This window comes from Oncorhynchus keta, chromosome 15 (genome assembly GCF_023373465.1).
Source record: "Oncorhynchus keta strain PuntledgeMale-10-30-2019 chromosome 15, Oket_V2, whole genome shotgun sequence".
Lineage (NCBI taxonomy): Eukaryota > Metazoa > Chordata > Actinopteri > Salmoniformes > Salmonidae > Oncorhynchus > Oncorhynchus keta.
In genome coordinates this window covers 26,949,960-26,974,865 of record NC_068435.1, presented here as the reverse complement: position 1 = coordinate 26,974,865, position 24,906 = coordinate 26,949,960, and the positions used below count along the sequence as shown (strand labels likewise).

General features: G+C 39.9%; 2 protein-coding genes across 5 annotated transcripts; one reads left to right on the top strand and one right to left on the bottom strand.

Annotated features, from left to right (window-relative positions):
* Positions 1-270: 270 nt before the first annotated feature.
* On the bottom strand, positions 271-15,838 carry LOC118394686 (homeobox protein engrailed-2b-like). Of its 4 annotated transcripts, none has more exons than XR_004827794.2 (4): positions 15,371-15,838; positions 12,683-12,729; positions 12,090-12,246; positions 2,503-2,650 (listed from the first exon to the last, which is right to left on the bottom strand). XR_004827794.2 is itself a non-coding variant. In XM_035788142.2 (2 exons), exons 1-2 carry the CDS (start codon positions 5,056-5,058, stop codon positions 2,322-2,324), a joined length of 798 nt encoding a protein of 265 aa, XP_035644035.1. In that variant the 5' UTR covers positions 5,059-6,150; the 3' UTR covers positions 271-2,321. The 4 variants fall into 4 exon arrangements, 1 of the variants encoding a protein (XP_035644035.1); XR_008065218.1 differs by lacking the exon at positions 15,371-15,838 and adding an exon at positions 14,590-14,700; XR_004827793.2 differs by lacking the exon at positions 15,371-15,838 and having other exon boundaries at positions 12,683-12,843.
* Positions 14,759-24,906, top strand: LOC118394685 (PAX-interacting protein 1-like). Its single transcript, XM_052463791.1, is given in 21 exon segments — positions 14,759-14,990; positions 15,866-16,000; positions 16,102-16,145; positions 16,262-16,325; positions 16,447-16,557; positions 17,094-17,729; positions 17,890-18,685; positions 18,892-18,986; positions 19,112-19,207; positions 19,517-19,571; positions 19,574-19,653; positions 19,867-19,988; positions 20,191-20,375; positions 20,506-20,611; positions 22,112-22,214; positions 22,400-22,568; positions 22,978-23,078; positions 23,269-23,403; positions 23,513-23,588; positions 23,703-23,764; positions 24,513-24,906. Coding segments are annotated over 21 exon segments (3,267 nt in total). The 5' UTR covers positions 14,759-14,909; the 3' UTR covers positions 24,528-24,906.

The following is a 24,906-nucleotide window of genomic DNA, read 5'->3' as shown; positions in this document are numbered from 1 at the left end:
GTTAGTATTCTTGTGGTTTATTTACTTACAGTTAAATACACAGTTATGATACAAATTATTTACATTTGTCTGATATCAAAGAATACTGGGGGGGGAACACAACCAAAACTTTGTCCTTCTTTATACAGGTTTCAAAATGATGTTGTAAATTCACGTTGTATACCATCTCTAATGGTAATAGCCCATTCCTGATAGAAACATGTAATGTGTTAGTTCTTTGAAGCACAGTACTCATAAGAAAAGTTCATTTACGGAACTTTTAAGGCAAAGTGTGTTTTAAGTTTGGATTTTAATTTACACACACTTTAATATTGACAATGAAAGAAATTCACATCATAAGACCACAATTTGGTATGGATACAGTAACGTTTGTCTCACATGATATACAGGTGACAGATTGCAGCTTTCATGCAAAGGCCTCTAAACGTTTCATTCACAAAAACAAGGTATTGCAAGATAAATAAGTTATGTAAACATTCCAGAAGTCTCTTTTCGAGAAACATGACCACGTAGACTGAGTATTGTTCATAAATATGAATGTTATGTTATTTGCAAATAATATGGATTTCATACTATAGAACGCATGGACTATTTGATATAGATAGGTGCGGTAAAGGATTCAATGGAACGCAGACCAGATTGGCGCACATTCAACAGATCTGCTCTAACAAAGTGAATTTTATTTAAATCCGTCATATATTGTAACAGGCCCACAATGTGGTTACTTAAGTCCGATTTTGGATATATTTGGCTGTTTTCGCTGCATAACATGTAGAAGTTGTCCCTTTTCAGGTTTAGAAGAAGTGACTGCTAAATGCTAACTCCTGCTCGTATAAACTGGTTAGCATAGCTAGCGTTCAGAAATCGGTGGTGGTAGTCAAATTCGTTTAACTGTAATGCAGTTGATTGGTAACGATTACATGAACATGTGTTTGTGGTTGACATCCATACACGCATTATACTCCGAGTTTTACCTCAACATAGTGTGAAATACACATATAAACAATAGCCTAAATGTAGGCTACTTTTGCTGGGGGACAATGAGACTCGGGATCTTGACCCCATGGCCCTTTCCCCTAATCGTTTCCATGGCAATTCCAGTGATTTGGTCGAGTTCGATTGACCTCTTTACCGTATCTATTGCCTACATTATTTGTACAGTAAACCTATATATGACTCCCGTTGACGTTACTTCATCCCTGAAGTTGTTAATAAAACTATAATGATTGAAATGAAGACATACAGTCCGTATAGGCTTCACTTGGCACTGAAATCCTGATTTGAGCCGGGATAAAAATGTATTTTGTTGGTAGTGGAACTGACCCAAAACGATTACATTTCCATGATAATTTCAAAATGGATATCTGTTCAATTCCAGTTGTTGCCATCCACCACTCCTCCCTATTTAAAACCCATTGGATATGAGCTAAGCGCGCATGACTTAAACTTTTGGTTGCATCGTAGCATTGTTAACCAATGGAAGTTGGTGTTATGCACTTGCATACCAGACACATATTTCGGTTTATATAATACTGTTTTGTTTTTCTTACAATATGCTATTTCAGAGGTCCTTTAGTGAAAGTTAAGTTAGGTTACATTCCTTTTAAGCCTCAACTCATTTTTATAGTTTGGGTCAAGTTTAAAGTAACGTATAGGCCTGTTGAATATATTTATTTTTATCAAATCTGTCTCATATCAATAGCCTATAAGTAGTCTAGGCCTACCCAAAGCGGAATTATTTTGCTGAAATAATTCAAATGTAATGCTCACGAGAACTATAGCCGAGCTAATGCAGAATTCGAATATAAAAAGACATTACTCAGATAATACGCATAATTCAATGCGTATGGTCCCTCCATATCAACTCAGAAAGGCTGTATTTTTTACACAAAACAAAGGAACCTCAAATGTATTTTCAACATAAACATCAAAATACAACGAAACAGTGTGATAAAAATTAAAATCATAGATAAACACAATTTAGGCTATTTAAATTCACAGTTTGCAAAATGCATCAGAAAAAAATCTTTGGACTTCAGCCTGTTTTCATTATTTCGTTAAACGTGTCCACAAAGTCAAGTACGCCTACCAAAAAAACACAAAAAAAACTTGCTAAAAACCCAACAAACTTTAATGATGATGAAGCATTCTAAAGTTTCAGGGAGTGCATGGCAAGTGTTACGACACAAAATGGTTTAGTCCCTATATACTGTATATAGGCTACAGAAAATTGCAAAATCCTGTCTCATTCATGTTTAAATATCTGCTGGTATTATGTACACTGGCCCTTTAAAGTTATTTATTGCATTGTTTATTTTTCTTCAATCACTGTCTGATTTTTCATCCTTAGATGATGTGGCATGATTGTATAGTCCTTGTGCCATCAGGTGCAAGGCTAAAGAGTTTTTATTTCCAGTAGCCTTCTTTATTTTGGCCCTCTTGTTTTGAAACCAGATTTTAATTTGAGATTCGTTGAGGCCGAGTTCTTGTGCCAGACTTTGTCTTCTCTGTTCGGTCAGGTACCGATTAGTCTGAAACTCCGTTTTTAGTCTCTGGAGCTGTTCTGCTGTGAAGGCCGTTCTTGGACGCTTGTCATCCTTGCTTGGTGTCGTTGTCGTGGTCGACTTCTTTGGTTTTCGAGATCTTGGCCCTGTAGATTAGAATACATTCAATGACCAAACTTTGAAACGAAAAAAAGTATACCTTCATCGTCCTCAATAACACGATCACTAATGTCAGACTAATTAATATGATGATCATCAGAACCTAGTAACATGCAAGAATAGGCCTAGTTGTAGGCCTAGTAGCCAAGGAGGCCTGGTAAGCCATATGGGCCTTTAGTAGCAGGCTAGTAGAATAAGTATTGTGTTGGTATTAATATGAGCCACATTTCCAATATAGGCACAATAAACTATAGGACTAAATGTCATTATAATTTAGTGTAGCCTATTCTAAAAGGGTGCGGGGTTTTGTGTGCATAGTAGACGATGATGGTGTTGATTGGGGTGGGGTTAGAGGGAGGCGGTATAGGCGCCTCTTCCTCACTGTTACCATAGGAACTACATTTATAAGCTTGCATTTTCATAAATGTGTAATGAATATTGTAAACATTTATTGAAACTCTGCTGTTTGGAGTAGGCTAGTTCTACACCAAATAAGAGATCGATTCGCAGCTACACGTTTATTGGCTTCACAATATAGCATTTGAATATTATTATGCTCAATTGGCCCATCTTCCATTGAAGCATATTTTTTTCGTACTGCAAAATACCCTCCGTTTTCTGGAATGGTTTTTATTCCGTTTATTTCGTGAAATGCACGCCTATGCTATTTAAGACTTAAGTTTAAACAGTGGGAACGTTTTTTGTTTAGTAGCATAATGAAACGTTATTTTGTTTGCCTATTATTTTTGAATTGTTCGGAGAAGTTAATGTATTCATTCCATTATGCATAATATAGGGACTATAGGCAACATGTTATACGACAATGGGATATTAACAATATTAACTTTGTTAGTGCTTCTAAAGCTAAATTAATAGTGCAATATGACAATTCCTAAGTTGAATAAACGATGTTAACTAGTAACTAGAAATTACATGAAAATGGCCAACTATAATAGTTGCTCTGATACACTTCTGAAATTGAAGAAAAAATAAATAAAATAAACATTCGGCTATAGGCCATAATGGAAGATTGACATTAATAATCACAACCAGCAGCTAGGCCTAGACCTAATATGAGAATAGTTTGAGAATATTATGACAACTACAGGCTAAATATATCAGAGGAGAGAAGTAAAAGTAGCTAAACTTTTATTCCTAATATTTTCCCCAGTTCTTTTCTCCAAACGTTGCACTCTAATTGTCTGATTGCACTCATATTATATTGCATGTGGACGGAATACACTTTTTGCCTCGCTCCATTGTAAACAAAATTCAAATTATATTTTTTTCTAAAGACTACTGAGGAACAATGGTGTAAACGTTTCACTACTGCTTTAAAAGTTACTTTGAAAGTTTACTACTTCGATATTTTTAATATTTCGATAGATTCAAACCTTTTTTCTCCAAAAATGATTTACTTCTATTTTTTCTTCTTCGTTTTCTTTTTTTCTCTCTTTATAACTCAACTGGAATTGTCAGCTTGATAATAATTGCATGACTAGCCAAATATTTGTATGGTGACAATAGACTTATAATAGGCTAACAGTAAAAATAAAATGTACTTGTAGTATAGCCTGATATATAGTTTGTAACCGCCAATATTATCCAATCAGAATTCCTAGGATAATCGAGGTATTCTGTAGTTATGGATAAATTCGGAATATTTTTCATTAATTGGCAGGTAAAAAAAAAGATGTAGAATATGATTTTATTAATTTCCTAAAAGTTCAGGACAAAGCCTTGAAAATATGTTACACAAAGGGATACTTTAAATCTTGTATTATGTGGCTGCAGGATGTGGTTTCAGGTTTATTTTTCGACATATTTAGTTCACCAAGTCAGTTTATATTGCACTCAAGCGATCCAATGGCTCGTGGTATTCATATTCGGACTAAATAATAAGGCAATAAGAATACTAGACGTTACCTGATGATGGTCGGTCCGAATATCTTGTACAATACACCCAGGCTGGCCAGAGCATAGGTTTCGACGAAGGTGCAGAATTGGCATGAGAACTTTCCGAGTCGGAGCTCAGGCACTGATCTCCAATTTCTTCTCCGGGCTTGAGAAGCGTATCTGCAACAATATCTGCTTTTTTTGGCTCACTGACTGAACGAGAATTCGATGTTCCTTCCCCTGACACCGTCCCACCGAACTGCCCAGATTTTGGGGGAAGGCCAGGACTATTCTCTCGTCCATTGAGGTGATTCTCATCATAATTAAAAGTCCCATCTTTCCTCCGTCCAAAGTCTGGTCGTAAAATATTATCAATATAAAAGTTGGTGATCCGGTGCGGTTGCTGGTTCCCAGGTGCTTGGAGAAGAGGAAGAATAGCTCTGTTGGACTCTTCGCCCGAATCTTGATGCTCTCTATTGCCATTAGAATTTTCTTCCATAGTGAAATACTCAATGTCCAATTGTGGCACTTTTCTCGCTCTCCCACACAAAAGTATGAATATGAATTTATGAGGTTTCTAGTTTATTCCTCGTCCAATGCGTTTTTCAATAAAACGGAATAGGAAATAAAAACTAGTTCAGTTTGTTTCAGTATCTAGTTGTGGTAGTAGGCCTACTGAAAATCCGCCTCTTGCCTTTTTCACAAAGAAAAAACATACTTTAAAATGTATTTCTCCGCCTGGCTATGGTTGATATTTGTAGTAGCCTACCATATAAAATGCTGAGTTGTAGTGGTTCCCTTTTAGGACAAATCCAACATTAATGCTTCAACTTCTAAACCACGAGTAGATAGAGGTGCTAACTGCTCCTGAAATACTTCCACTATGGATTTTGGTTCTTATTTTTAATAGGCTACGAGTCCCCCCAGTGACGTTCCCGTCCGGTATCCAAGACACGTGCCTTGGACCAATAGAGTTCCTGAAATGTTACCACATGACCGATGACTCTACACTTGACAGCACCCATACTCCAATTCCCCAAACTCTAGTATTAAAAAAACATAAACAAGTAGGACACTATTTCCGATTCAGTAAGCCATCCCAGGTCATTTTTTATAATCAAAACCAAAGTATTTTCTGCAGAGTTTTTTGTAAGGCTATAGAGAAATCATTTCGTTGGTTTCTCGGTTCAAAGAGCACTAGGCATGCTCATGAAAAGGGGTATCCCCGAATGGGGGTGGGGTGTGAAAACCTCAAATAGGCCTATGTTTTTCGAATTGAAAATAGTTGCATCATATTGATGGAGACGATTACCAAACATATAGGGATGAGCTAGCACTCCCTAAACGCTTTAGCAGTCCCCAACATTACCGAATAAATTCCCAGCGTTGTTTCCCGACTAGGTGCACATGATGGGTGGTTCACTTGCGAGGCTACTCGTTTTTTCGGCTATTGCACTTGAAGTAGTCCTATATTTCAAATTATATGGGGAATTTCATATTCGCCTATGGTGTCAAAGTAGCCTAATCAAAGATGGTGCATAATAGTCATCCGTCGTTGGTGTCTGGTTATCTAATTAACTGATTGGCTACAATTCTACATAAAGAATGTTGCCCGAGTGGACGCTGACTATCTGTTTGGTCTTTAAGTCCATTCATGAACCAAAATTGGGTTGCGCTTAAAAAGGACCGTCGCGCTTTAAATATTGGCGATGCAACACAATGCTGTGATTTCACATGTTGCGGTTAAGAATTGAAGCCCAGTCTTCTCTCAGTGGCCTAAGCCATGGGTGATGTCCTCAGGTCCAGTCTTTAGGTAAAATGCAGCCATTAGCCCAAACAGGATAGCCTATAGGCTATTGAATAATCATGAATGCTCAATCAAGGTTTGTGGTGAGGTATTTTGCAGAGCAACATAGCCTAGGCTAGCCCACATAGGCCAACTCGTTCTCTCTTAAGTGGGATGCAAATTTGTTTCAGCAGTGTCTGTTATCATTTTTTAAAGACAAACCTAAATCCTTTATGGCCAAATAACTATATCTTATGATTATTTGCAAAAGTCCCACATGGCATTTTTAACTGTATATATCTATCTATATATATATATATATATATATACTGTCTATATCTATATACCGGTCTATATACTGTCTAACTGTCATATATGCCTACAATCGAAGTGGGTCATTTCGACATATGCCGAGTGAAATTAACTCCTGTTAACAAGAGCGCATCTTGCGCTTCAAAATTGGTGCACTATAGGTGTGCAGTAGGTTGTACTAATAGAGCCGTATTGAGCACATCGTTATTTTCTATTTTTGATAACTATTGCCTATAGCATCACCAAAAAACTCGATGTAGCCTATTGTTGGAAGAGTGCATATACCTGAATCCATATTTTGTGTTTGTTGGCCTATAGTTGGGGGATGTAGAAGACAGAAGTTACTCCAAATGTTATCAAAGATCCGCAAAAGATTACTGTACAAAAATAATGCACGAGAATAGCCTATTGATAATGATGACCTAAGGCTGTCGCGTTTTGATGGGAGTGCTTGTAAGTCCAACTAATACGAAAATATATGTTTTCGACTGCTACTTTTAAAATATGAAATGTCCAAAACTGGCTGCTGTTTGAGAATATTGAGTTGGATTGAGCTGATCTATTTTCCCCTTTTCATTGTCTTAATAGATGGAAGTAGAGGTTACGGGTTTATACATCACGAATAGAATAACTTTGCATGTAGGTCTATCAAAAACAGGTGGAAAAAAATGTGTTCACGAAATTGTGTCAAATCTTGGCGTTATATGGCTGTATTAAATCATAAAAGGTTTTGAATCATTTCTACCCCCCCCATAATAAAAAAATGTAATTCAGCAAAATATTGGCCTATTTTTTTGTAGACCTAGTCTAGTGTCTCATATGTTTGATTAGTTTTGTTTAGGGTATTTCTGTCGTGATACAGGCTATTATGACTGTTTGCATATCATATTGATGCCATATTGATTAAGGTATTAAAACAAAAGTACACCTGCACCAAACATTAAATGCAACATTTAATAGCACTTAAAAGGACAACGTGCTTTGCTTATGAACAGCTTTTGAAACGCTCACTTTTATCATGGACGGTGAGGTATAGGCTACATGTGACGAAGCAAACACGGAAATTCCAATTGGCTGAAAAACTTTTTGGGGAATACTGCATTCGTGTTCCAATTGAAACTGATGTGCCGCAGACGTGTTGACGTTATTTGAAATGATTTACGCTGTTCTACAATGCTTATTTGCACATTTACCAGAACTCATTGGTGAAGTCGGAGCCTGTAATCGAAAAGACAGCTTGAAGTTGTCAGAGGTCCAAGCAGATGTCTGATGGGTTTTGTTGAACCTGTATTATGGCTACTCCATTATTCGAAATGTCGTTTAACCTGCTTTGAACTTCTCAGGCAAAACAAGGATCCTAGAAGGACATTCTATAGGCCTAGCCTACTTTTCCGTCATTTAAATCAGGGCAGGTGATAGAAAGTAGATCCTCCCTTCAATTACCTTTTATTAAACGCTTTCCCGAGGATTTACAGTCAAAAGTCCAAATACTTACTTCACTTTTGAGCAGTAACTTTAGCTAATTAATAAACCCCAACAAGGGTGTAATGTTTATTTTATATTAAGCTCATGCAGATTCGATAGCCTACTGAAATGGTGACTATGCCTTGTAATTGACCAAAACCTTATCTTATATAACCTAATATTGCAATTGAAGTGCAAAGATGAACCAATGTGCAGAGATGTGAATATTAGCCATTGAAATAGATTTCATGGACATTTCTGTGCTTCATGGTGACATCCTCAACTCTCACAATCTGCAAATCTGTCTGTAAAACAGAAATACAATTAGGCGTAGGCTATTGATTGCAAATGTGCAATCCGTCCCTTTACAGAGTTGGTCTTAGGCCAACTCATATTTCTTTCAAAATGATAATTAACTGCTCATATTTAAAACATCGCAGTTCAACCAACCTCTATGCACCTTTTCCTTAAACACTTTTCTGTATATGTTATGATTATTCAACTCAATAAATAAAAAATCTGCATCATGACTTAGCCTAAACAGTTGGGAAAATATTGCCTTATGAGTCTAATAATTCTAGTCTAGCCTATTTGAACGGAATAATCTCCAGCCATATTTATTAGGCCTACCTGGTGCCCATTTTCGTTACTTCCATCCTAGCTCTCCTAGCCCAGCCAAAACATTCTATTCGGGTAAATGTATCTTTCTATTTGGTTTATCTTCCCCTTCAGAAAGGGTTATACGCTAGAGGGTCAGAGGGATTTGTGAATGAACGCTAAAGCGTTGGCTGCAGCTCACAGATCATAGTCTCAGATCAGCAGCACACAGATGTGCTCTATTGAATGGCTGTGATATCTGCTCTGTAACAATGCAGGGGTCATGTGGGATACTGCTGCTTCCTGTTGGCCTTTGAAAAACAAACGGAGGGAGAAAACACTAAGGGGGTCCCCGAGGATGCGGATAAAGGTTAGGCTACTGACCACTTCCTATTTAGTCTGGAAAGCTGTTGGTGAAAATTGTGCGGCACACTGGTCTCAACTCTGATAAGGTTTTTCTGGCCAGGACATATCCAACGTTCATAGTGTTTTCCTTTAGGTTAGATTATGTAGATCTGTTTAACATACTGTATAGGCCTAATAACTAAATATTCCCGACACATTTGATCAGTTGACCAAGGTTTCCCAAAGTCGGTCCTAGGCCCCTCCCGTGCACGTTTTTTTTTTGCCCTAGCACTACACAGCTGAATCAAATAGCCAACTCATCATCAAGCTTTGATTATTTGAATCAGCTGCGTAGTGCTAAGGAAAAAAACAAAACGTTCACCCGGTGTGGGGTGGGGGTGCGCGTCGTGGAACATATTATTTTCCATAGAACGCATAGCCCCTCGTTGATTATCCCTTATATAACCCATTAATGTACAACGATGTTACATCACATAATGTCATATCCCAGGGAAATTAATCGTGAATAACGGTAAAATAAATCCGTTACAAAACTCAATTGCTTGTTGTCAAGGATGTCATTTTAATATAGGTATAGGCTACGTGTTATTTACACATGTATTTGTCCATAAACATGTAACTTATTGGAGAAATAGAGTGAAACTAGTTTAGGACATGCTGGTTATCTACTTATAGCCTAGATCAGAGGTACTCAACTCTTACCCTAAGAGATCCGGAGCTTGCTGGTTTTCTGTTTTGATAATTAATTGCACACATCTGGTGTCCCAGGTCTAAACAAATCCTTGATTAAAGGGGAACAATGAAAAAATGCAATGGAGCTGGTTTCGAGGTCCGGAGTTGAGTTTGAGGGGCCTAGATTACTGATCTGTCCCACTGTCCGCACTTTCCTTTAAAGTGGCCAAGTCTCCTTGACCAGTGACGAGACGTTGAAAGGGCCAAGGGGACGATTGCTTTTGGGGTTTAATTACTGGTTATTGGTTCATCACCCTCATCGCCCTGGCGTGGACAAATCCCATCTGAATAGGCGTTTGAAACTGAGCCAGTCTGGGTTTCTCCAGTCAATTCCACTCCAGTCTTTTCCTCTGCTTTTTGGGGTACCGTGGTTGCAGCAACTACCAGGCTACAGCGACAAAAGAGGGTTTTGGTCCATTGCATTTTAATTTCGGTCAGTTCAGTAAAGACATTATGGCGTAATTCAGTGAAATAGAGTACTTGATCAATTCTTATAGGCCTATATAATGATTTGGATCTTTAATTTAAAGGAATTTAACTGACACCAGCCGTGCAATTTAGGACCACTTGATAATGCTAAGCAAAAGTGTATTGATCCATTTACAGACGAGGATTGTGTTCTCATGTGCATAATACGAATTTAGTGTACTTTTACTTGTCTTCAGTAGTCTATGATACAGTATATTAAGTTTGAGTCATTGATCATAATTGAAAGTTAAACAATAATACATTCTAATATTCTAAGATGATTTAATCCGTAAACTCACATTTGACACTAATTTAGCCCTGTAGAAATACGCACGTACATTCAATAGTGAATTTACAATACACACAACTGTTATGTGACATCTTTTTATGGCTCATATGAGACATTTGATTTGATAAAATACCTGGCCTCCCATTATAATGCATTTTGTCAAGAATACTTCATGAAGAGCTTCACACTCTCTCAGAGCTAGAGACAAGGAAATATGAAAAAGGGTGGAAAGCAGAAATGTTTGAACCTTGGTGCCAAAATTGGTTCATTCGAAGTGCAGTAAATGCATTTGCTTGATGTTAAATATTATTTAACAAATAGTCTATGTCCTGAGTACTAATCATTTGTCAGCATGGAGGTCAACAATAGCCTATACTGTACTCCGTTCAAATACGCAAGTCACGAAATGCATTGACTTAGAAATATTGAACTTTTGAAAGAATGAGACCACTGTGTTGTGCTTGGTGTAAACTGGCTTGAATATCCAGCATTATAATTGACCATGAAATAACATATGTTTGTTTTCAATTACTTCTCATAATATGCATTGATAACTTAAGACCTTGACCTAATGTAGAATAACATTTAGAAGCTATCTCCTTGACAGTACCTTAGTGATGTGTTATTTCATCGACCAAATAGTATTGTTCTGATAGATTATCAGGGAACAATGCCCCAATTAAAAAATGTGTTGCTCCCTTTTATTAATCTGATACCACTGATTGAATCCCTATGTAAGTACTAGTGTATATGGACCCCAGGGATATTTTATTGGACATGTTGGCTCTTTCCGTTTTGCTCCAGCAGGTCATTTTCAGGATTTCAATTAACAGAATGTTATCAAAATGTAATAGTCCTGATAATATTTCACTTTTTCTTTAGAGAATATTTCCATAATTTAAATTTATGTTACCCCCATATTGAAATGAACAATAGGTAGCCTATGCTGTACCATAAAAGTTGATGGTTTGACCTATTGGCCCTAGAAAATGTTTGAAAGTGCCTTGAAGTGTGTGCACAATGCACATGCGTTTGTGTGAGTGATTCTGTGATTTCAAAAAGAAAGTAGTTATTGAATTTCTTTTCACGGGCAAAATAAGTAATAATATCTCTTTCCACCAGGGGTCTCTGCTTTCCATTATCCAGAGTTATTCTGATAACCAGCCGGCATATAAACAGAAAGCGTAAACAGTGCCATCTAGTAGTGCATTTGGGTTAAGATATTTGGGGTACACATGGGATTTTATAACATTTCTTTCAGTTGATTTTCCAACTGTAATCTAAGAACATTTTGGCATATCAGATACTTTTTTTTTTACCATGTTAACATGCTAAACTAAAAACCTGGTTTATGGTAATTGTCCAGACAATCTGTTATGTAAATAGGTCCATAAAATGAATAATTGTCATTACAAAATGATCAACATAGGCCACATGTGATCCATGATTCATGGATGGAATACACACGTATCTTCATGACCCGAGGCACAGCTCGTATAAGAAACAGAACCGTTACCATGGAGTTGATCCAGAGAGGAAATGTTGGCCCTGCTCCCAGAAATTTCTGGGCGGAAGGCTGACTGTCAGTACCCCACCAGGACTGTATAAGAAGCTGCCTCAGAAGGGAAGGGACTGATACTGGATGGTTGCTGCTGGTGAGCCTGGTGGCAGACCTGTTAGTGAGAAAATAGACGTATCAGTGTAATTAAAATTAAAAACTCAAATAAAATATAGGCTACAAGGTCTACTTGTGATGCTTAGTGGCAGCTTGTTGTAGTCCTGGGAAAAACATTCAGTGAATACAAAGAAGACGGATTATTTAAATGGATAGTTCACCCAAATTTCCCTCATAGAAAGTAATCTATGGAACCAGAGAATCAGTGGCCCAACAATTGGGTTTGTTTATGTGCTCTATGAATGATCAGATGTTTCTGATGTCGAAAATATATGAAACATTTTCACTGTCCAAAATGTTTCCAAGGACCTCGGAACAGCATGTTAGCTGTTGCTTCAAGATGGACTCCCTGTCATGAAATCATAGAGCCATAATGCTCACTACACTTCATTTATGAACTGACATGATGTGCTTGCAATTGAACAGGTACTTACCTCAATAGTCATGCTTGATTAATATAATCCTCTTGAGCATGCTATACCTGTAAAGGAGAAAGACAATATGCTCGCATGGGTAAAATTTACTTTAATCAAACTGCTTCACCTTGTCAAACACTTCAGATAAAGGACGTCAAATTCTAACTCTGAGGTCACAAGGTCACATTTTCATATGTAATGTAGCTGTCAATTAAGTGATCCCATTACAGATTTAATTGGATGCATTTCAGAGTTTGTCAAGGTCTTTTCACACAGATGTCCATAATTCACTATGGCTATTTAACTATAGGCTATTTCATACACACCCGCTGTGGCCAGTTTGACAGGACTTCAATTTGACACCTTCTAATTAATGAAGTAATTAGGCCAATTAGCTAAGAACTGTGTGGAGGAATTATTTCCAGAGTAAAAGACATCTCTGAAATTGTGAATTACACGTGTTTGAAATATAGGGAAACCATGTTACGGTCTCAAGAATATAGAAAATAATCGTCTTTATCAGTCCTACAGTCAGTGGTGTAGTGGAGGGTAAATGCAAGTAAACACAGTTTACTCACCTTTTTTATAGAAAATAACTGTCTTTATCAGTCCTACAGTCAATGGTGTAGTGGAGAGTAAACGCAAGTAAACATAGTTTACTCACCTTTTTTATAGAAAATAACTGTTTTTATCAGTCCTACAGTCAGTGGTGTAGTGGAGGGTAAATGCAAGTAAACACAGTTTACTCACCTTTTTTATAGAAAAGAACTGTCTTTATCAGTTCTACAGTCAGTGGTGTAGTGCAGGGTAAATGCAAGTAAACACAGTTTACCCACCTATTGTTTTGCACTACATCATTGCCTATAGTAGATATATATATATATAAATATATGCCATTTAGCAGACGCTTTTATCCAAAGCGACTTACAGTCATGTGTGCATACATTCTACGTATGGGTGGTCCTGGGGATCGAACCCACTACCCTGGCGTTACAAGCGCCATGCTCTACCAACTGAGCTACAGAAGGACCACCTGATCTCAGTCACAATCTAACATACACATTATTACCCTTAAAGATGAATATAGTAGGTTTATATACATTTTATTCACGGGGGGAAGGCCTTTAAAACATTCTGCATGTCCACACTTATGATCTGTCTTTGTTTGCATGACTTGCCTCATTATATCATAAATTGTGACTGCTACAGTCTGATAATATGGCTTTTTTCCTGCTCTGCCACAGCTAGGCTAATTAAAAGGCCATCGTCACTACATCTGCATCAAGCGCTGTCTAGGAGCTGCCTGCCTTTTTCTTTTTCCACATTTTGTTGTGTTACAAAGTGAGATTAAAATGGATTTAATTGTTGTTTTGTGTCAACGATTTTTGTAAAAAAATAAAAATAGAAATAAAACACTTCATCAGATAAGTGTTTAACCCCCTGAGTCAATACATGTTATAATCACCTTTGGCAGCGATGACAGCTATGTGACTTTCTGGGTAAGCTTCTAATATTTGCCATCGATTTTCAAGCGATTCAATGTCATCTTGGTAAACAACTCCAGTGTTGCCTTGTGCTTTGGGTTATTGTCCTGCTGAAAGGTGAATTTGTCTCCCAGTATCTGTTGGAAACCAGACTGAAGCATGTTTTCCTCTAGGATGTTGCATGTGCTGAGCTCTCTTTCGTTTATTTTTTTAAATCATAAAACACCCCTTAGTCCATGCCGGTGACAAGCATACCCATAACATCATGCAGTCACCCCCATGCTTGAAAATGTGAAGTGTGGTACTCAGTGATGTGTTGGATTGGCCCCATACATGCTTTGTATTCAGGACATAAAGGTTATTTTTTGCCAATTTGTTTCGCTGTTTTACTTTAGTGCCTTATTACATGTTTTGGAATTTTTGTATTCTGCAGAAGCTTACTTGTTTTCACTCTGTCAATTATTGTGGAGTACGTACAACGTTGTTGATCCATCCTCAGTTTTCTCCGATCACAGCCATTCAACTCTGTAACTGTTTTAAAGTAACTCAATTGTTGTCCCTGTGCGCCCCTTTTGAATCAAGAATGTTATTCTGTCCCACTCCCCTCATCGTCACATCCTCCGGTCCATGGCGCGCGCACAGTGAGATTTGGCGCTAGTGTTGCCTTGAGATGAACATTTGCAGTGGAATAACTTTTTCATGTCCTTTAACTTGCTAGTTATCTTGTTTTACATATACTGATTAGCATTTTATGGATAGTAATGTCGGGCGAAGAACCGAAGGTCCCAGAAGAGCTCTTCAAAGATGTTAAATTCTACGTGGTCGGGGACATTGACCAAAAGGTGAAGAGCTCAACGTTAGCTAGTTAACGTTAGCCAACCAATGTTTACCGATAGCCGTTTAGCTTAACGAAAAGCTAACGACCTACTGTTCCAATTTCACCTCAAATTGATCATTTGTAACCCGAATAGTTTGCGGATGTGCCGTTTGAATTAATGCATTTATTGCGATTTACAAATAGATATGTAGTTGTCATTGATCCAGATGAGGTTAACGAAATACCATAGGCAGCTGGATGCTAGCGAGCTAGTTTTGATAGCTACCTAGCTTGCTAACCATTACCCTGGCATTCTAGGGACTTTGTTATCCAATTCAATGAAGCTAGCTAACAAGACAAAAACACAGAAATGTCCTAATGTTTGAATTGTATGTGTATGGTTACCATAGAACGAGATGGATTGACAATATATTGAGGTGAGAGCCCATCGTCCGCTTGCTGAATTGTGCGCCTGACATTGCGCATGTGCGAGGACATGCCCGCCATTGTAGAGCTACAAGTTCTAAATTCCTGCCAAATAATGGCTTAAATTTACTCTCTAGTAACTCCTGTAATTTGATCAATCGTGTACATAGGGTATATTAAAAATCAATTACGTCTTGAAAAATGTAATTGTTTATCGATTGCGCTTTTGTTTGCAATTGTTTTTTTTTGTCATTTACTAATACAGCTGCAATCAACAGTATCTTCTATTGATAATGTCCATTTCAGGCCACCCCATGATTTATGAATAACATCTTGGAAACCTACTGGCTTACATTATCACACTTTGGTTTGAGACAGGATTTTACACATGGACATATGATGTGCCTATAACTGGTGCAATCGACCCCAGGTGTTCTGTTTTGTTTCATTGGTGTGATTTCATGTGCACTATAGGTTGTCCAGCTCCTAAAAGCGGGGAAAGGAAAAGAGGTCTCATACAATGCCTTGGCTACACACATCATAGCAGAGGATGGGGATAACCCAGAGGTTGGGGAGTCACGAGAAGTCTTTGACCTTCCAGTTGTCAAGGTATGGGTGTGAATTGTAGATCCCTTTTATATAGTCAATTCACTGGTGCGAAGGGAAGAGGAACAGTTCAACCATTAAACTCTGTTTTCTTTGTTTTTCAGCCGTCTTGGGTGACTTTGTCCGTAAGATGTGGAGACCTGCTACCGTAACCTTTCTTTTTACGAGCAATTGATTTGTGTTTCTGATTTGATATTCTGACACTTAAACTGAACGAATAGCCTAACACTTGAGTTGAATGACTTCCTTGACAAAAGATAATAGAGTTACAGGATTCTCCCCAGAGTCGGGACAAATATTCTTCGGTGTCACGGCATGTCTGCCAAAGGTATGTGCCTTTACATATTACCTTTTAACTATTGTGCACATATCTATGAAATGGTTTATGGATTTATAGGATGAGTATTTTATAGAATGTTAACATCTTTCTCATGCATTTCTTTGTTTAGCTACGAGAAGATCTCAACACTCTTTGGGCCTTGATCACTTTTTATGGCGGTGACTGTCAACTCAACCTAAACAAGAAATGCACTCATTTGATTGTTCCAGAGCCAAAAGGGGTAATTATATTTCAATTATATAAGAGCCATAAAAAGTTGCTTTGTCATTCTTGTGTTATGGAATGTGTTTTTTTTTCATGTAAAATAATTCCAATGCTCCCCTGACTCAAAGGCAAATATAGGGGTGAAAACATGGAGCACATGGACAAATTGGTGAATTGAACAGTCTTTTGAGAAAGAATGTCTGCATGTTGCTATTTTTAGGATATTTTGAGGCACCTGCTGAAGCCTTCCTTGTGTTGGATATTTTATTAGCCTTGCTTTGGCTTGTTTTACTGCTGTCTTTGTGCTCAGGCACCAGGAGGTAGAGCTTGTCTGTGGGTTGTCTAGTCCTTGCTTAACCACTGGACACCACATCTTTATTACTTCAGGTTGTATTCTAATAAAACGATTCATCTTGACATCTGCAATATTGATAGCAATACTGTGTTGGTCAGATGACACCACAACACCAATTTTGCAGTAAGTTACACAGTAAAATATTGTACACCGGAAGTGTATGTCTGTAGATCCATGGTGTAAATTGTGTGTTCCAGGAAAAGTATGAGGTTGCCCTGAAGCACAGCAGCATCAAAATCGTCACGCCGGAGTGGATCACACACTCGGCGTTGGACAAGAGCCGGAAGGACGAGGCTCTGTACCACCCCCGGTTGACCTACCAGGAGGTGGAAGAGGATGAGGAGAGTGAGTATGAGTCGCTCTCAGAGGGCAGCTACAGCCCTCCAGGCCGCAGGCGCCCAGGCCCCAGGTCCCGGAGATCTAGCTCCTCCTCAAGAGACGACTCCCCTGCTAGTGGCCGAGGAGGGACCTCGCCCAAAGCTGAGCGAAGAGACGAGCTCATGTTCGATGACTCGGATGACTCTTCCACAGAGAAGGAGGAACGGAACCTGAACTGGACCCCAGTAGAGATTACCGGGCCACCCCCGGGTCCCAAACGCAGACTGCAGCCAGGGAAGGACTCTGGCCTGATCAACCTCTGTGCCAGCGTGCCCCCTGTGCCGGGCAGTGCAGGGCCACCAGACACGCGGGCTGCCCTGGGACCCAGTGGTGCCCAGCCGGGGGCAGAGAGGCCAGAGGGCATGGCAGGCTGGAGCCCAGCGGCCAGGACGCTACGGAACATTACCAACAACTCTGACATCCAGCAGTCCACCAGACCCTCCAACGTTGCACATGTAAGAATACTGTCCTTTAATGTGCTCAAAAGCTTTATTTCTTGCTTGGTTTCTTTTTGCTTTAGTGATATAAAATACTTGGATGTCAATATTTCCTAGTCCATTTCTAAAAGCAGTGCTAAAATGTAAATTGTTTGGTTTCTTACCATGGATCCTACAGAGTCTCTCTGCCTCAACAAAGACATTGGAGCAGCAGCAAACGAACCAGGGCCAGCCCAACACCCAACCCAACCCGCTCCTGTTCAACCAAGTGAAGCCCCAAGGTCAGCAGCAGCTCACAGTCGAAGCACAGCAGCAGTTACTGCAGCAGCAGCCCCACCAGGTCCCCCAACAGCCACAACAACACCCACCTCAGCAGCTGCCACAGCAACAGCACCCCATGCTGCAGCATATTCCACCACAGCAACTCATGCAGTTGCACCACCAACAGCAACCGCAGGTTCCTCAGCAAGGTTTCCCTCCTCAGTTATCACAACAACCGGCCCATCAGTTCATCCAGCAGAAGCAGCCGCACCAACAGCAGATCCACCAACAACAGATCTTCCCCCAGCAACAACAACAACAGCAACCGCCACGTGCATTCTCGCAGCAACAACTGCGACCACAGCAGCTCCCCCGGCCGCCCATACAGCAGCAGCAGCTCCAACAACAACAGCAGCAGCAGCATGCTTTACAACAGCAGTTACAGCAGTTCCAGCAGCACAGGCTCCAGTTACAGCTCCAACAGCAGCAGAACCAGCAGCAGCAACTCCATCAACAACACCTCCAACAGCAGCAGCATTTCCTGCAGCAACAGATGCAGCAGCAGCACATGCAGCAGCTTCAACAACAGCAGCAGCATCTCCAGAGCCAGCAGCAATCGCTGCAGCAGCATCCGAGCCAGCAGCAGCAAGGGTCACTACAGCCTCAGCTTCCTCAAGTGCACCAGTTGTTTGGCCACGAGCCAGGCCAAGAGAGTAAGTTCACTCTTACTGACATAGATATCAGTCAGTTTCACCTTCTGTTTCAGTTCATTACAAAAAAAATCTTTTAGAAAAATACATAAAAATACATGAAACAATTGTGATCGGATGAAATACAGCCAATGATCATCATTATGTTTTTCATGGTTGTGATTTTGATTTTTTTGACTAACCAATCATCTTTCTATTTGCTGCTGTAGTTCCAGAAGATGGCTTCTTGGTGGGCTGTGTGTTTGCTATCGCTGACTACCCAGAGCAGATGGCAGACAAGCAGCTCCTAGCCACGTGGAAGAGAGTAAGAGAGAGACTTTCAGTCTTTTCACGGCCTTATCTTGTATCTGAGCAAACAGCATTATAACTGCATTTGTTCAACTACTATTTTCCCCCTTGCATTGCTGAGTTGTATTTTGTCAATCACAGATTATCCAGGCCTATGGTGGAATTGTGGACTCCTCTCTCAGTAACCGCTGCACTCACCTGCTCTGTGAAACTCAAGTCAGCAGCATGTATGTCCAGGTAAGCATCACTAAATCGTTTTTCATCTCAGGTAAAGGGCTCCCGAGTGGCGCAGCGGTCTAAGGCATTGCATCTCAGTGCAAGAGGCGTCACTATCACATCCGGCCGTGATAGGGAGTCCCATAGCGCGGCAAACAATTGGCCCAGCGTCGTCCGGGGTAGGCCGTCATTGTAAATAAGAATTTGTTCTTAACTGACTTGCCTAGTTAAATAAAAAATTTAAAGGCCTGCTTGAAGGCCAAAATCTGTTTGTGTGTATGTCAGTTAGATATGGTTTTAAATGTAATCTCTCTTGTTGCTGTACCTCAGGCCCTACGAGAGGGGAGGCGCTGTGTCACTGCCCACTGGCTGAACACCATCCTGAAGAAAAGAAGATGGTTCCTCCTCACAGAACCCTACACCTCCCCTTCGCCTTCCCACCAGGAGCCAAGCCCTGCTCACAACACGTATGCATCACTTCCTTTTTATCGCACCCATTAAAAACATCTAACATGGGTTGCGGTCGTATGTTTTTAATTTGAAACAATGGTACATGGATACATTATGCTTTGGTGTATCATGAGGTAATGACTAGACTTGCAAGCCTATGACTCATAAATGGCGCTTATAAGCTTAGCTTCTATACTAAGTCATTGACATTGCTATCATTCTCTCCTCAGATCATCTCCGTAACTGGCTTTGTGGACTCAGAACGCGACGACCTGAAGCTGATGGCCTACCTGGCAGGAGCCAGATACACAGGCTACCTCTGTCGTAGTAACACTGTGCTCATCTGTAAAGAGTAAGAGATGACCTTGATATGTTCTCACCTATTATGAATGGCATGTAAATGTTGTTGGCACAATCAATTCATTGACGTATTCATGTTTGTGTGGATGGGTGTCAGGTTTAATTCATGTGTGTGTTAATGCTTGTATCATGTCCGTTTTACTCTACTGTATTAAACCCATCTATTAACCCTTTCTCCCTCCCTGTCTCATTAGGCCCAGTGGTCTGAAGTATGAGAAGGCCAAGGAGTGGAGGATCCCCTGCGTCAACGCCCAGTGGCTCTGTGACATTCTCCTGGGGAACTTTGAAGTCCTCCGGCAGGTCCAGCACAGCAGATACTCCAACTTCAACCTGCAGGAACCACTCATCCCCAACCAGCATCTGGTTCAGAACCTACTGGGTACAGGATTCAGAAGTCTTACAGTGGGGGCAAGGGGACTTGAAATGGAAGTTCTTGTTAAGCTGGACAGCCATCTGTTACACATAGGTGTGAATATAATTACTTTTTCTCCTTTTGGACTTAATTTTAGGTGCTTGGCGGGCTCCTGTGAAGGTTTCGCCTGACGCGTTGGCGGCATTGCAGTTGCAACAAAAGCAGAAACCGTTGAACTCCCAGCATCCAAATAAGAAACCACGGTGAGACTCCATCACCCTAGTTTTCAGTGGTGTGTAGCATGGTATAAAGATGAGTTAGACAATCTGCAGAATTTGTTTGTAATAATATTTGTTTCTTAAAATACATCTTTGTATATAGGGATATGTGACTTTCATTGATCTTATGACTGTTATCTATTTAATCAACTAACTGTTTTAATTGTTATCCGATTTAAATTAATCATGTAACAATTAACTCATTAGGAATTTGGGGCACCACGAGAGTCGTTGTTTAAAGGGTCACCATCTCCCAAATTAACTAAATGATTACACTGAATAACTTACACACTTAATACATTAGGAAAATGTCCCTAGCGGACTGACACAACATATGACGGCTTGTTACACAACGACATGGAGAGCGAGAGAGAAAAAATGAACTCTTACCGTTGATACATTTGAGAAACTTTTCTCACAGTAATCATATACTTTGTACACAAACTGCTGTCCGTTTGGAGTAAGAAATCATGAATGTATTTACGTGTGAATGCCTTCGTTCGCTGTGGATCTCTGTCGGAACCAGCCCTCCCTAGGAAGGGTGATGGGCCTTTCAGCGGCACGCTTGTAAGGCTCTGATTGTCCAAAAGGGGTCTCCTCCTCCTACTGTTGTTCACTCTGGAAGATGCCCCTTGGAAGGTAGGCTAGCCAGCCGTGTCGACGGGTTCCCATTGGGTGATGAGAGTAGTGTACTACAGTGATTTGAGAAGAGTAGTAGAGTGGTCCCACTTAAATTCGCTTTTCTAGATACCTTTCTTACGACAGCTAATTAGCTGTACCAGTAATTGTCTGAGAGGGGAGTTTTCTTCTCCAAATCGTGTTGATATTCAGAGTTCGACCACTTTGGACGTGTGCTGCAGCTACACGCCTCTCTTGCCTAAATGTTAATTTCCTTACCAATCCTTTTATGTACTCTAGTCGAAGGGGACGGTTCTGTCAGGCTGACGCTTTCTGACCTCACTCGGGGCGTGGCTGTGCAAAATTTTATAGGAGAAAAATGATCTCATGACTCCTAAAATTGCATTCGGGTCTTATTTCATATACAACGTAGAGGATGGAGACTTCGTACATGTACTGTTATTTCCTTTATAACATGCTAATGCCATCACAAAATATCAACCCATATGACATTAGTTTTCTATAGATCACCACTGACCATTCCCCACATTCTTATGTTACAAATATTTTTCCACTATTCACTTTTTGAACGTGTTAGTTTCGTCGGGGAAAGTCTGTTAACAAAGACAATCCTTTGGTCAATACTGGCGAGGGAGACTCTAGATCTCCTCTCCTTTAATTTAAGACAGGGTGTGAGCCGTCAACCCGGCGGCAGCTCCCTCCTCCCCCCTCTGTGGGTGGGAGAAGGTCTGGTTACTGTCAGCCATTGCCAAGCTGATCTGACCCATTCGGATCCTCACAGGACAGTCATGACAGATACAACTCAAAGTTTATCTCCCAATGACCCAAATATTCTCTCAATTGTAGACTTGAGGAGATCGAAGCCCCAACCAAGAAGCTTCCACCAGAATCCACACCGTACATTTTCTTCACTGGCTTTGAGCCAACACAGGTCCAACAATTCATGAAGGTAATTGTTATTTCTATTTTTGTGCACAGCTGAGCAAGAGTCTGCAGGAAACAGCCTTTGTTGTGAATTACTGTTGGCAAGAATATCAATCACCGATATTTAGGTAAAAGTTTTTACAGGCTCACATCCGATTCGCATCACTCTGCCTCCAACAATGCATCCGATGTCCCTTTCTGTCTGTTCAGAGGCTGCACAACCTTGGGGGGGAGATCGCAAAGAGTGCTCAAAAATGCACCCATCTGGTGGCCAACAAGGTGACGAGGACTGTGAAGTTCCTCACGGCGATGTCCATTGTCGAGCACATCGTCACCCCTGAGTGGTTAGAAGAGAGCTGGAAGAGCCAGAAGTTTGTTGGTACTTTAAAGCGAGAATCCTTAATCGAAACAATGACAAAGTGGTCACCCCGCCTCTGCTTTAGTAAAAAAAAGCTGAGGGATATGCCTGAAGAAATGTAACCACTCTCAAATTTGCAGACTGAGCTATTGATGCAAGGACAAATAATATAGTTTTAACCATGTTTTAAGGCTATATGATAATTGACCTAAGCGCATAAGGCATTTATAAGTTATGTTGTTCAAGAATCAATGGGTACATATCATAAAGTCCAAAAATGTATGTAGCAACTAAGGATTCTTGCTGTAAGTTGGCATTCAGTTATTAAATAAGGGATCTGTGGGAGGGAGTTCCATGTTGCAGGATACTGTTGTGAGGTCATCCTTTTTGTGTGTATGTTCTTAGAGTATGTGTGTGTTTGTTCATTCAGATGAGCAGAACTACATGCTAAAAGATGCAGAAGCAGAGGTGCTGTTCGGCTTCAGTCTGGAAGAGTCACTGAAGAGGGCCCACGCTGCACCACTCTTCAAGGTTAGTGATCCCATACACTTGTGGAATCTATCCCCAATATCCATCTGCCTGGTTAGTGGACACCCATGTGTGGATATTTGGAAATATTTAATTGTTCTGTTGAGTCAGATTGTGATAAGAGTCCATTTGTCTGATTGGATGCATTAGATTCCCAATTAAACATGTCTTCTGTTTTCTTCTCCCTCCCTAGGGCAAGTATTTCTATATTACCCCTGGGATCTGTCCCAGCCTTACCACTATGAAAGCCATCATAGAGAGCGCAGGAGGCAAGGTGCTTCCCAAGCAGCCCTCCTTCCGCAAAATAATGGAGCACAAGCAGAATAAGGTACTGGTCATCTCCATGTAGTCACAGAACTGTTATAACTGTGTACTCGAAGAATGACGGAGGTGATCTTCTATTACTGAACTCATGGAATGTTTTCTGTTATTTTCAGAACCTTCCTGAGATCATTCTGATATCCTGTGAGAATGATCTTCATCTATGTAGAGAGTACTTCTTGAAGAACATTGGTAAGAGGAACCTGTCAATGTGGACATGTGCTATGAATATGGCTGATTGTTATGGCATCCTGTTTTGACTCGAGGCTAAACCTGCCTCTTGTCTCCCCTGTTTCTTCCTTACAGACGTTCACAATGCTGAGTTTATATTGACTGGAGTATTGACACAGAACTTGGATTATGAATCATATCCTTTTAAATGCAAGAGAAGGAACGGTCTCCCACTGTGATAAGTACCTATCAGCAGTGAGATTCTGTGTTTTTCATGCTTTACAGGGGATTGCCTTTCGGATTCCACCAAGCACAGCCAAAAACAAGAGTGTCAATTGATTGTAATGATTCTTATTGTGATTAATTGAAACCATAACAAAGTGGCCACCCCACCTCTGCTGAGTGATGGGCCTGGTAAAATGTTACCACCTTCAATTTCAGGACTGACCCTCCATGAGGTCAAAATGATAATTTTAACCATGTTTTGAGGCTATACGGCAGGGGTAGGCCACTAGATTCAGCTGCGGGACGATTTTTGTCTGGGGGGACAGAAAACAATTATAATTTGTAGACTGCAAATTGACACCAACTAATCCCAAAAAGAGTGTTTTTTTTTCAAATACGATAATGTCATACTTTGATTATATTGGCATGATCACATACGCCTTTTTTTGTGTGTGGGAATACTTGGGAACGGATTTCTTAAATTTAACAAATGTTTTACTGAATTCCTTGTGATTTTAGTATTTTATTTACCATTGGAGTAAAACAAGTGTATATTTTGCTTTCTGATGAGGTACGACAGTTGAACTAACCTCATGAGGCATTTCTAAGTTCTATTCTTCAAGAATCAATCGATATATATCTTTAATTTACAAGTCAAAAAATGCATGTAGCCATTAAGGATTTAAAGCCCTGCTCACCACTTTCCTTAACAATCTCACAAATAAATTCACATGATGGCAAAGACCAAGGAGGAGAAGACTAGAACAAGTCCGGTGAAGATGAGGGTTTTAGTGAAGTGCATTTTTCCATTGACTGAGGTCCTGTACTGGAGGAAACAATGAAGACGACTGAAACAAGTTGCAATGTACAGTCACACTGCTGTACAGTCACACTGCTCTTGATATTTTGCAAGATTTTGTACCCTGTGAATAGATAATCGTTGTTTTGTAGGTTTTTATAACAATCACTAATAATGCATACATAAATTGATGTTATTTTTGTGTACTGAATGTTTAAATTATGGATTGGTTTTAATTTTTTAAAATTGTATTAAGGTATCTAGCAATTATTCAACACTTTTGGAATAAAATCAGAAGTTTGTTGTCAAAATGAA